A 13,973-nucleotide genomic window follows, 5' to 3' on the forward strand; every position below is an offset into this window, starting at 1 on the left:
ATTCCTGGGTGAGAGTGTGTATGAATTAACATGAGACACAAGTCTAGAGATGTATTGAATCAGATACTGCAAACTGAGAGCATACACCCATAAAATTTTTATCTTCGGGCAGTTTTTGAATGTCTGCCGCCTGTAAGGGGACGGTTTCAGCTACAGCGTAAGGGATTGTGCAGCTGGGCAGTTATTACCATACCTCATAACCAAGAGTGCACGCATTGCATTAGTGATAAGGGAAAAGGGGAACATCCTTACTCCTCTTACAATGTGTATCTGTAAATTGGTACTTTCTGTATCGCTATGAACATTGAGAACCAGGTACAGAGGGTCAGGTTTTCTCCTTGCTTGTACTTCTGTTAATCCTTTTAACTCAGTATCATGATATGTTGGAGCAAATCAGCTGCTGTTAATGTTTGGGCCATGCTATTCCTTGCTGATAAAACTCTTCCGTTTCCCTTCCACTGTAGAAAATGTTGAAGCTGCTTAGCAATTCATGGAAGTTAAGTCATATATAGTGATTAATCTTTCAGAGATGATTCTTAGTTTTGAATAATTTAATATTTTTTTTCGTTACCTTGGTAGGAAACTTTTCAGCCTTCTAAAACTGAAAAGAGTTTGGACTGGTTCTCCTGGGGAGATGGCTGGACTGGAATGGTTTTAATGCAAAGGAAGCACAGGTCACAGAGCTCCTCACACTTCAGATTCCTTTAGCTTACTTTTAGCAATTCAGGTGCTTGTTGCACGGGCTGGTGGGATGCAAATCCAGGGGCATACATGGGATTAGGGACAGTATGTTTTTAGCAGCAGGTCACCAACAGTCTGCAGTGCACAGAGGAACCACTCTGACAGGGATTGTACTGCTTCTAGTGCTATTGCTAGACTTTCAGTTTTAGTTGTAATGAGCCATGCTATCATAATCATTTTTAAGTAACCAATGGTGAGTACAGATAACCAAGCAAAAAATTCCTTTAAATGCAACTCTTCATCAGCTGGGTTACCGGATGCTACCAAAATATGCATAATACTAGGTAAGAGCTTCCACATTTCCAGCATTACCTTGTTAGCAGAAATATAGCAGTGGAGAAAACTGTATTTGGATTGATTCAGGCAGATTATGCTGAAGGGAATGTTTATTTAGATGCATTAAGGACAAATACTGAAAACACCCTATAAGTTGAATGAGTAAACTACAGATATGTGAAAGGTTTGAAGTGGTCAGGCCTTCTTTGCCAACTTCTGACCTGTAAACTGTTTGCCAAATTAGTAGCACAAGTTGTAACCAGTATTGCAAGGTTGCTATATAGGCGTTCACACGCTTAGACTAGTTTGTACTGCCAAGTGGTACAGTGGGTTCAATATTGTCATTCTGAAGTGAACTTCTAAACACATAATTACATGGAGCTGAAGTAAAAATCATATTGTAATATTTAATACAAACAAGGTGTTCTATTTCAAGTGATCCAGTCAAACTTAAAGTAAGAAAATCCAATAATGAGTGGCTTAAAAATAGAACCTTTCCCTTTTATTAATGTAAGTCATTTTAAAGTGCAAAAAATATACCATGAACTCTTATATTTAGGCTCTTACTTTTGTTTTTTGTTTGGTTTTTTTTTGTTTTTTTTAACAGGACTGGGAGTTTCCACATTTTATGGGTGATGTTGAAGTGAATCTTCCAGGTTTGCCATCTGCACACATGCAGTTCAAAGTACCTTACTTCCAAAAAATCTTCAAAGAGGAATATCACATACATATAACAGGTATGTAATCTTACAGATTGTGACACAGCTACAAAGCAAGCTGCTTCTGTGAAATAAATGAATGTTAACGAGTTCTTAACCACATACGTTTTTAGTTTGTGGCCCTGAGATTACTATTTTTCTGTCTGTTTATCTGTCTATATCCACATCATCCATATATAAACGTCTTGGAGAAATGAGGAACCTGTATCTGATGAATCGGAGAGCCCTGCTGTTTTTCATAGATTTCAGCAACTTCTTGTCACACTAAGTAATACCTAGTGTAGCTTCAGAGATCTTTTATCTAAAATTACTCTCCAGGGGAATTAGCGGCTTATTTCATTTTCAAATCTCTTATGCGTTCAGATGCCTTTGCTGTGATTTATGCTAATATCTTTTCATAACTTCGACCATTCTCATCTGGCAAAGGCCACTCATAACCATACTTCCATCAGTCATCTAACCAAAAACAGACAGTTAAATAACCTCAAATAAAATAGAATTGCAGTTATTCAAATGGATGGTACATACAGATAAAAAGTGCCTGATCTTTGCATACTGTGAGACAGTATTTTAATAACAGTAGGAAATGAAAAAGAGAAGAAGGTTAAGTAAAGGTAAATATTTTGGTTTTACCTTCAGGCTATGCAGAAGAAGCATAGCTCATCTCTATATTGGTAAGAGGTGGATAATAATGGAAGGCAAAAGAATGCAGGTGTGAATTGACAGAGGTCTTTAACTGCTGACAGGAACAATCACAGCACATGATACTGTACAGTAATAAGACAGATGAGAGTATTCAATGACACAGCCATATGAAAATCCTGCAGAGCAGGGACAAAAGGAGCATTCAGAGATGATATAAAGATAAGGCCAAGAGCTAGCAGGTGAGTCACAAGCTCACCAGGCAGCAAAAGCCAAGGGAAGAAAAAGTGCAGAGGAGGAAAGAATGATGAAGCCAGCAGTCAGTCAAGATAGGCTGAATGAGGCTTCAGAAAAGGTTTTTTCAGCAGAGAAGGCAGAAATCTGAGTGATCAGATTAAAAACCAGAAAAGGAGAGAAAATGAGTGTAAAAATTACCTGCTGGCTGTTGAATGAGGGAAGGCAAATGGGCCAGTAGGAAGTACAGGTGGAGGGATGGAAAGTTTTTCAAAATTGGATACAGGTGCCCTCCTGGAATACTGAGAGAGAACAGACAGACAGCAAGAAGAAAGAAGAGCTGGGAGAATCCGAGCGAGACTGTTTGAGCCACTAGTGGTTTATGAAACATGATAAAGTAAATGATCTCATGGTCAGTGACTAGAAGGTGTAGGGTGAGAGAAAATGGGATGTTTACATATTTTTCTCTCCCAAATGAGCAAAAAGGAAAATTAGAGGGGGGAAAAATAATCTAAGCATCAAATATTTGAAGTAAATTATAGGCGTGGTATTCAGGGACAGTGAAAAAGATTCCTTCTCTGTTTCTCAAGACTAGAGCATGAATTTGAAGGGCGTCCCACAAGGTTCCCAGATGCCCCACAGTTATTCCATTGTATAAGGAGAAGTAGTGGAATGAGTGCACAGAGGAGTATGAACAGCTGAGGCATGGCAGGGTGGGCTGTGCCATCAGGTACAGAAAATCAGGATATAATTAATGTAGATGAGAAACAAAAGGTGGTAGAAGAGGGACTGAAGAGCAAAGACCGGTTTTGCATTGTAGAAAAGACCAGGCTATTGTTGATAATCAGGAAAGAGCAAAGAATAAGCAACAGCAGAGAATATAAATTAGGGATCAGACATGCAACTGTTAGCAGTGCTGCTGTTTGGAAACAGACCAACCAAGAGAAACCAATATTTATGCATTGTAGAGTCTTCTGCAGAGAGTATTGAAGGCCTTTCTGCTATTCTGGTGAGAAGGCGTTCTTTTAATGAGGATGAGCTAATGAATAGGGGCTGAGGAATATTTTTCCCTGCTCAGCATTAACAAGATCCATTTATTAGGTTCACTAGACAAATCAATCCATTTGACTGCACATCACGTAGTCTGTCTACTGAGTGCCTGTTTTATCTCAGTGCTACACCACCGTTTAGGAGATCTAATAAACAGCCATAACACATGGCACAAGAACCTCCCTTTGGGAAAGTTCTGCTTGAACCATCTGTTCTTGCCATCAGTTCTTGTCTTAGGTTAGGGTATCATCCTGGATAATTTTCAAGCTCTAGTTATTGTGTGGATGTGTAGATACTTGTAATTTTCTACTTAAATCAAGGAGCTAATAAAAGAAAGACAGAAAGAAAGAAAGACAGAAAGAGAGAAAGAGAGAGTGAACTGGTTCAATATATGTATAAAACAAGATGAATATAATCCAATCTAAATGAGGGTAGAGTGGTACACATGAATGCAACAGCAGCAGACGACATGGGAGTAGGACATTGATAGTGGCAGGAAGCCTGCTGTATTTAAGCCCTGTTTAATACATGGGTCCAGAATGTTAAATTTAACCTTATGACTTCTTTTTAGTAACAGGCAGGTTAAGAAGACTAAGGTGTCAATGTAGTTTATTTTAATACTTGCTATAGGGATAAAGTCTGTAAAATCTGTGACCTGTGCCCTGATTTGTAGAAAATGGAAACCCTTTTCTCCCAAATAGCAAGGAGAAAGCAAGGATGACTGAAATAACATTTACCATCTTTTTCCTGGCAAATTTTATTCCTCTTAAGTTCTTTTACAGTCTGTTTTGGTCAGTGTTAGTTGATATAAATAAGAGCAGCCCTAGGACTTCCCTGAGCAGCGCTAGTTGGTGCTGGGTTGCTCTAATGAACAGTGGTCCCACAAAGAGGCAGTGCTAAGTAAAAGGACATTCAGAGGAGGACAACACTTTAAACCACCTTTCTGTTGATGTGTGCCTAATGGCTTTGTGCAAGTTCTGTGCATATGAATTTCACAGTTACATGATCTGTGTTGCCATCTCTCCTGACTTTATCACAAGTCGTAAGACAGGGTTTTTCCCCTATTTTGTCTTAAAGTCTTAGCTCCTGAATTCAATGACTATGTGAGAATTTCAGCTTCCATATTTTTTAAAATAGAGCTCATAATTGCAGAGAAAAAAAAAAGAAATATTGCTTCCCAATAGCTCCATGTCTAAAAAGGCAGATAAATAAAACAGTACAAAGTGTATTATTTTTAATGCATCTTTCTACTTTAAACTCATAACATGCTTTCTTAGATCTGACTTGTGATTTCTGACTTTTGTGAGTTGGCAGTAATATTGAATTAACATCTGCAGCCTGTAGCTGATATGCTTCAGTGTAATTTTAAATTTACTATCAAAAGCATATCTTATATTTACTGGTAACTGAGTACCATGTTTTGCACAGATTTCTTTGCATCTAGGAACTCCTAGCAAGCATCTACTCAGTATTAAGTATTTTTATCCTGTTTTGATAGCTGCTTTCATCTATGAACATCAAAAATAACTTGAATTCCTGCATCTGCTTAACTCATCTGGATCTCCCTTGACAGATGGTTTGCTGTGATGTGTGTGTTTTCCTTCTTGTGCTGCTGTTTATGAAAATACATAGTCTATTCTAGTTTCTATGATACCCAGGGAAATTTGTAAAACTTAAAAGTAAATTTTGTTCCTTCAGATTCTTTCATGGTTAAAAGGCACTAGAGGGCCAGCCTGGTACCCTTTAATAGCAGCAATGGAGATCCAAGAGCATTTGCTGTCAAGTATGTGGATAAGTTTCAAATAGGAGATGTTAAGGTTTGGGTATCAAAACAGATAGCAAATTTTTCTGGCTGTTTATAAATGTGGTTTTGAGTGCTGATATATCAAGAGTTCTCTTCCACCCAAAGGAGAAATCATCACTTTCATGGCTGGCGAGTGCCTAGCATGGCTGGCTTGCGGAGTTAAACCAAAAGTGTGTCTAGATTCAGGCCAAGCATCACCTACACAGGGAAGCCTGAGGGAGCCCAGGGGCAAAAATAGAAAGGTTAGAGGTAAAAGAAAAGCTGTCCATGCACACAGATGTGAAAAAACCTTGGAGGATTTGCGGCTTAGTTCAGTTGTGAGTGGTCTGTATGCATGTACCTAGCTAATAACAGTGACGTGACAGAAGATATGAAGAATGCTTCAAAGATACATGAATATTTTACAGAGGTGTCTGAAAGATTTTAGGCACAAATTGCAACTGAGGTAAGAGTCTAAAGTCAACATTTCCTACAGTAGCCTCTGGCTGCAGTTGCACAGCATGAGGCCACTTGAGTCTAGCCTTAATTAGTGGGATTTTCACATTTCCTCTTGATCTCAGGAGAGATACTGAGGAGTGGTTTCTACATGAGAGATCTTTTTTAGGACCTGACTGCTCTATTACAGCAGAGTGGACATGCGAAAATAAAAATGCTCTTTTGCATTTTGAAATGAAATCCTTCTCAACAGCCATGCTTTCTCAGAAAACAGGGATTGAGGTTTCATCCACAAATAGTGGTTGTAGGCTACAATGGCTAGAAAAAGGTTTCACATGCTGTATCACAGCCTCATAGAGATGCCCAGTATATGCTCTTGGCTAGCTGCATACCTCCAGTTTTTCTTTTTGGGGATCCTTATTGCACCAAATTGCAATATTGCATCACATTTCCGAATATACCAAAGCAGAATCCTGACTCTCCGAATGTCCTGCATAAGGACATGTCAATTTAAAGATGTCAATGCTGTGAAAGCCAATCATCTTTCCAGGTGGCACCTGGCTGAATGACACAGCCTATTTTACCACCTGATTTTCTTCACTGTAACTTCATTAAGGAGTCTGGGTATAATTCTTTGCAGTTTGCTGAAATGATTGACTAGCCTTCCAGTCTTGAGAGCTGATCTTACTACATCTTTCACTTTCAAATTGTGTGTATGAAAAATTGACCTGCTTCAAGAAGGGCTAAATGGTGCCAGGTGTATGCCAATATTCTTGGCCATACAGACCTCACTGGAGTAGAACCAAGCCTGGATCAATAGTGGTATTAATCCTAAAGAAATTGATTAAGAAACAAATTAAATTACTTCATAGTGTGGGGCTCTATTTTCCCTTACCACTTTTCATCTGCAATGAAAGTTGAAGCACTGTAAAAGAAATTATAAATTTATTTTTTCAGAAGATTAATATCAGTATCTTCATGATATGTTTATTCTGACTCTTTGCAAAACTATAAACTTGAGCTTGTTTTCATGTAAAGTGAGAGGTTAGGAGTGACCTATAATTTACCAAGCTTATTTCCTGTGTAAGCTTGATATATGACTTAAAGTTTGCTATAAAAAGCATCATGCTAAAATTAAGTTGCAATAGACAATCATTTCATATACATAGATTATACACATGTATAATGTTAAAGGTCAGTCAGTATAGTAAGTCTCAAATATTACTTGTCATGGGGAATTATTATCAAAGAGATATTTGTGAGTGGAGACAGTCAGGCCTCTTGGTTCAGTCTGCTTCAACACATTTACACTGATCTAGAAGAGTTGCTGGGTAAACTGGGTTTATTTGGTTATCATGCTTGCTGTTACAGATGAGTAAAGTACATGTCTTGTAAGAGGGATAGACAGCAGAGGACACTGTATGCTAGAAAGAGGCAAATATTTCTGTAAGTAACCAAGACAGCACTGAATCCCGGTCATTTTTTGTCTAAGGAGATTAATGCAGCCCTTGGCTACAGGGAATACTGAGTAGGAGTAGGAAGATGTCATCATATTCATATATGGTTATAGTGAGGCTGTTACTCATATACAGTGTTTAGCTATGGTGACAACAGTTTTCAAAAATAAAGGAAAAGTCATAGATCTCATCGAGCATGACAGTGATGCAAAGGATGGAAAAATTGCCTAGAAATGACAAATTTAAGGAGTTTTGAGAAGATCCACTATAGAATAGAGGCAGGTCTCAGGCAACTAGCCGCCACTTAGACATGCAGGTTGCAATTCATCTTAGTTAACTGGAGTGTCTGCATCTAAGTTGTTTGTCTATGCACCCTTTACAGCCCACACTGACGCAACAATTCCGACAGCAGAGCTTAGGGCTCTGCTCCTGCCTGCCTAACTCTGTTTAGGAGCTGAGTGAGGGAATTTCAAGTTTGTGCTTTTTATAAAAAAATGAATAGTTGAAATGCATATCTCTCTTAGATCAGGTGAGCACTCAAGTTCTTAATGTAAGAGAAGTGGAGCCTTTTTTAGACAGATCCATCTTAGAAGAGATTTGCAATTATGAAGCCACGATGTAGGACAGATACTACATGAAACCTGAGATCAAGCACCTGGTTACCTCTCTTCAGCACTTTTACTGTTTTCTGCTAGCTTCATAGTCAACTTCTTCACCAGCAGCAGGCTGCCGTCTCAGGTCTTACTCCTTAGGTGGCTTGCTCTACACGTGTCGCATTTAGGACAATGTGGTCACACAGTGCTGTGAAATACACTGGGTGTCATCATGCCTAAAGAGGAGGTGGGTCATAGCTCAGCATTGCAATGTCTACATTTCCTTTGTCAGTCATACCTGAAACCTACAATCAAGAAAACCTTAACAGTGTCTTTTGGCCTTTATAAAGGCCATCTCAATAATGTTCCCATTTCATTGTGCTTCATGTTTTGATCTTTCAATTGTCTGTTTTCTCCCTACACATCTTCACTCTTGCCATGTCTAGCTGAAGGGAAAGAGCAATACTGGTCCTACATGAGATTTTCCCCTTCCTACTTCCCTTAGGCTTTAGCAGATTTCTCTGGAAAGTCACCCATCTTGGCTCTGCAGAAATATTTTGATGAAGCCAAAAACAACAGAAATGAAAAGGCTTTTTGAATGGGTTTATGATGCATTTACCTAGGAAAAGAATATGGCTTAAGGAATTAACTTTGGGACAATGCAGCAGCAGGTTTCTTTCTGGTTGAAACAGCTTTCTGGTTGAAACACAGAGTAATATTTGATGACAAATTATTGTTTCAAAAAGTGTCCAAGAGAACAACCATAACAGAGAAAGGAAGTTCTGAAAGCAGTAAATGATGTTTTCTTTCAAACAGGCCACAGATAAACGGATAATGGTTCTAATATTTGTTTCATTGTAATTTGTGTTTAGCCTGCTTTCCTAAGGAAATGAGAGTTATATGTTCATGTTTTCTGTGTGGGTTGGTCTCACTGCCTCTCTATCCAACACTCAGTCAGTATAAAATAACTTTGGAAACCATAACCAGTCTCAGAGATGTTTTTCAGAGGGTGGGAATCTGAAAAATAGTGACATTATCATTATGTCCTAAGAAATGGTGATTAGGTAAAGGAGAGTTAAGTTAGTGCCCAGCTGAGGGAAAAGCAGGGAGAAATCAGCTTTCATATTCTGTTTGACGGCAGCCAATTGATCAGTGAATATATGTGTCCCAGCCAGCCCATCAACACACACTATACAAGATATATTCTGTCTCTGTTTGTTGAAAATCCATACATTATGAAGAAGCTTGGGTTATTCTGATTAAGAGAAAGATGGGAAATACAGGGCAGAAATCCACAGGAAACAGCATCAAAGTAGATAGTATTATTTGTTATCACATTTCATATTTTAGCATAATTTTGAGTGTACTGGTGCTGATTTAAGGAACTTAACTATAAAATGCAGTGATAATCTTGTAAAACCATAATTTTCTTTAGCAGGTCAATTATAATATTGATGAAAACAGAAAAAAAGATAGAGGGGTTATTCAGGAGTTATCTGAACAGGATTGGCAGCAAGGTCTTTTCAGTGCAGTTTGATTTCTGGATAGTGACAGTAACACAAAAGAATGAACATTCTTATTCATTTTCAAGGTAAGTATAATCCAGACTGAAGAGGACTATTAAACACAGTTGCTGAAATACAAGGAGTTATTCTCCTTACCCTCCTGGAGCCTTCTGGTTGTACAACTTGAGCATACAGACCTTCAAGAAATGGGGTCAATTTATTCTTTACCAACCCAATGATGTAAGTCATTTGCTAGATACTCCAATACGTTCATTTTCCTTTTCACTTGAAACATACTTAAATATGATTCCAGCATAGACCAATATAATTCATCACCATCAGGAACATTCCTTCATGAATGTCCTTTTACACACTGCTGACATGTAGATTTGCTGGGTTCTTGGGTGGTGCCAATCATTACTGCACAGGTAAGATCTTAACACATGTCCAGCTAGAATGTAAGAGACGCTTTGACTATGAAAATAGTGTAATTGTTTTGTGTATTCATAGACTAATTTAGGTTAGATGAGACACCTGGAGTTCATCTTTTCCAGCACCCTACTGAAAGTAGGGCCAAATTTGCAATTGCATAAAGTTATCTTAAATGTCTTTTGGATGCCTGGAGGAAGCATGGAAAAGAGCAATTTTAATTAATAAAAGGAGAAAGGTTTCCTCCTCCAGTATTGCAGGAGCTTAATGTCATATTATGAGTCATTCCTTGGAGGAGTTTCTCACTACGCAGACTGTAGGAAAAGTTAAGCTGCCGTGCCTCCCAAGACTACAGTCAGCCTTTGCTATTTCTCAAGGGTGTAATATCTCTAAATAACAGTTTATCTAATTGCTCCCACCCAAATATATCTGCACACTGTGGTTGGTATATCATACAATATATGTATATAATCTTAAAATTTACCTAATTATCAACCTCAAAATCTTCAGTCACTTTGGTCATTCCTGGCATATAAACAGTTTTATCAGATATGACCCTTTCATGGAAAATTTTCATGTGAATTTTTTTTTAAGCCCTAGAATTAATGCTTTTTTGAGGTGTACTGCTCTATACCATATCACCAAGTGGTGTAATCAACAGGTCACATACAAACTTCAACGTTAATTCAATTGATACAGTGCTGTGCTTATGCTAAAAATTATTTTACTATGTGCCCAGACCTAATTGTGAAATATTAAGGGATATTCAGCATATATGTGACTACAGCGGAAATTTTGTTACAACTTTGTTTTGCAGATTATTTTAAAAAGGATTTTTTTTTATCTCTGAGTATATTTTACAAATTACTGCATTTGTACTGCTTTTAAAATGGATATATCAGGTGACAAAACTTTCTTTTTCCAAACAGGCAAATGGTTTAACTATGGAATTATCTTCCTTGTTTTGATCTTGGATCTGAATATGTGGAAGAACCAAATATTTTACAAACCTCATGAATATGGTCAATATATCGGTCCTGGACAGAAGATCTACACAGTGAAGGACTCAGAAAGCTTGAAAGACCTTAATAGAACTAAGTTGTCTTGGGAGTGGAGATCCAATAACACCAACCCGTTGACCAACAGGACCTATGCAGAAGGAGACATGTTCTTGCACAGCAGATTCACAGGCTCTAGCCTTGATGTCAAATGCCTGGCTTTTATTCCAAGTTTGCTGGCTTTTGCTTTGTTTGGCTTCTTCATCTGGTTCTTTGGGCGATTTCAGAAAACTGACCAAGGCATGGAGAATTTAGACAAATCCTACACAAGAATGAAACGAAAATCACCATCAGATATGGGAATGACACGAGAAAATACACAGGTGTTAGTAGAAGAACCATTAAGTTTTCAAGAACCACATCTCGTATCCATAAAATCAGACTTAAGTGAAATAGTTTTTAATTCTTCTCTCCTAACTTCTGAAAACTTGAATGCACAACTGAATGAACAAGATAGCCCTTTACAGCCAGTACCAGAGTCCTCTGTCCCTAAGAGTAACCCTGCAACATAGAGGCAAATACCCAGGAAAAAACCAGTTTAAATAAGCAGTTATTATAAGATTTCAGTTTTAAATTTTGTAAGTTAAGATTTACTTAGTGTTTAGAATAAGAAACTCAACCTATACCAAAAGGTGCTCAGCATGCTTTTTCTAGGAATTTTGGTTTTTATTTGTATTATAGTACGTGCCTACTGTATATCTAACATTCCTTTATAGATTGCTTCCCAAAATTGCACAAGCTATTTATTAATACATTAACTTGACTGTATAATAGTGTATTAGGTGATAACTTGCAGGTATAAAATTCTACCGTGGTGGTGCCTTGAGACATTAAACTGTTTTTTAACTCAACATCAGATGTATAGCACAGTTCTTCTAATCTATTTTGCAAAGCTTTTTGTACATGGTTATTTGAAGTATCATTAGATGACTTGACAGAGGAGATAAATATAGTTATTTCTAAAGAGGGGTTTCTGTTAGGACATCACAACTTGACTTTGTTATTTACTCATCTGTGAAGCCAGTGACTTCGATGACCTGACTGCAGAGAAGCATGTTGATTACCTTTTAATTTTTGTTGGCTAGCTGCCAAACACAAATACAGATTCATTATGTGGTAAACAGCAGAGTGATAATACGGCATGGGTCACTACTTGTGAAAATATGACTCTCTCCATCACTAATAGCAATTAGGTGATAATGCCTAATTATATTTTTCCTAATTAAAGATAAACTGTTCCTTGATTAAAAGTTTTGCCCTTCACCTTTTAGAAACAGAGGTGAAAATACATGGTCAAAGCAACTCTTTCCATCATCACACCAAACCTATGCAACATTGAAGAACCAATTCAGTGATTACAGTAAAGGACACAAAGCCCATTAAATCCAGTATTTGTGCAGTTCAGTGCAGATATGGTCTAGGCATTTGTGAAACACACCACACATAGACAGTCTACCTTCTCCAAATACTGAAGAAATAGTTAGGGGTTTTAATTAAAACAGCTTAATAATAGAATTTCATTGTACCCTTTTTTTCTTCATTCATTATCCATGAATAAGTGTAACCTGGAACAGAAACATAGAGAAACTGAATTTTTTTCTCTTTTGAGGGGTACTTTGTAATGTGAATTCCTCTGCTGTATGATCAAACTATATGCACTAGAGAAACTGCATATCTAAAACATCAGAAGGACTCTGATTTGCCTCTAATTTAGTTCTATAAATTGTTGTTACAAGTTACTAAATAATAAGTAATTTTAAAATCTGAATTATTTCCCTGTCATTTACTGGTGTTGCTGTATTTTGTCTCTGTGACTTTTTTATCTCCGTTGTTTTGATCTATTTCCTTTTAAGTTTTCAGAATGCTGAATTTAGCATGCATAATAGAACTATGCATTTATTAACTGTCACTTGAGAGCAAATTTTAATAAACATCTTTCAATAATTGTTTATTATGAGGCAGGAACATATTATATTAGTTTTTAATTTTTTTAAACATTTTACCCATGCATTGTCCTGTTTAAAATCGTAAATATTTCTGAGACTAAAAAAAACCAGGCAGTATCACAGTAATGTAAAAATCAAATGTTTTGCGTATGAAACATTTAATATTTTATCAGGAGAAAGTTCACTTTATAATCAGACTAAATTTTTATCCACTAAAAATCATGACTAAAAAGAAATCTATTAGCTTTTGCCTACTGCAGCCTATAAACTTATTTAATTGACTTAAGATATAGTCAAAGACAAGCCATTAATTCCTAATGGTAAAACACTGAGATCCTGCTTGTACTATGTAAGACGTGACTATATTGATGTTTGACTTTCAAGCAGCATTTGATTTGTTAAGTAGTTACAGAAATAGCTGATTAATTTGTCAGATACATGCTTCTCTGTGTGTCTTGGACACTGTAAACCCAAGTACTGAAAATCTTCCGTTAGCTCATTTCTCCTTTTTGTGCATGGGAGTGGTTAAATCCATTAATATATAGGCAGAAAATGAAAGAATCACTTGAGCCTTACAGCCTGCATGATTATTGACTCTGAGAAAACTGTTATTAAGCAACTGATCCACAGCTGAAATAATTATGTGACCTCACATTGAGTTAATGCTTTTAAGGTCATTATAAGCCTGCATGAAGGAGAGAAAAGCATCAAATAATCCTAGATTTTGCGTGAGTATTTAAATTAATGGTCAAGCAGAGAGACTGCTTGTATCATGAATTCATAAGAAGTTAAAAGATACAGTGTAACCACTCACCATGGTCAACTTATCAATTTAATGGAAGGAGAAAGGACTCCTGAGTTGTGTGGGAGTCTCATTTGTAAACACAGACACAGATGGGAGAAAAGAGGAGTATTTCCACTCTCCACTTCCAGCGTTGAGTTTAAGAAGCCTGAGTTAGGTGGCTAGGTTTACCCTAAGGTCCTTCTGAAGCAGGAAGAGACTTGAGAGCTGAACATCCTAAAGATAATTCATTACCTAACTTAGTCTTTTATCTCTACATTAGTAAGTAGCATAACTCAGCAG

The 13,973-nt window shown here is 37.2% G+C and overlaps 1 protein-coding gene across 1 annotated transcript in view; it reads left to right on the top strand.

The window, feature by feature from the left end:
- TMEM117 (transmembrane protein 117) overlaps nucleotides 1–11,455 on the top strand; it is a gene marked incomplete at its 5' end in the record, with an annotated part of 38,933 nt that extends 27,478 nt beyond the window's left edge. The window contains 2 exons of the mRNA XM_010188732.1: nucleotides 1,625–1,754; nucleotides 10,815–11,455. Of these exons, the coding sequence (XP_010187034.1) occupies nucleotides 1,625–1,754; nucleotides 10,815–11,455 (771 nt within the window). The remainder of the gene's footprint in view (nucleotides 1–1,624; nucleotides 1,755–10,814) is intronic.
- Nucleotides 11,456–13,973: the final 2,518 nt, after the last annotated feature.

The sequence above is a fragment of the Mesitornis unicolor genome, unplaced genomic scaffold, assembly GCF_000695765.1.
Source record: "Mesitornis unicolor isolate BGI_N332 unplaced genomic scaffold, ASM69576v1 scaffold16577, whole genome shotgun sequence".
In the NCBI taxonomy this organism is placed as follows: Eukaryota; Metazoa; Chordata; class Aves; order Mesitornithiformes; family Mesitornithidae; genus Mesitornis; species Mesitornis unicolor.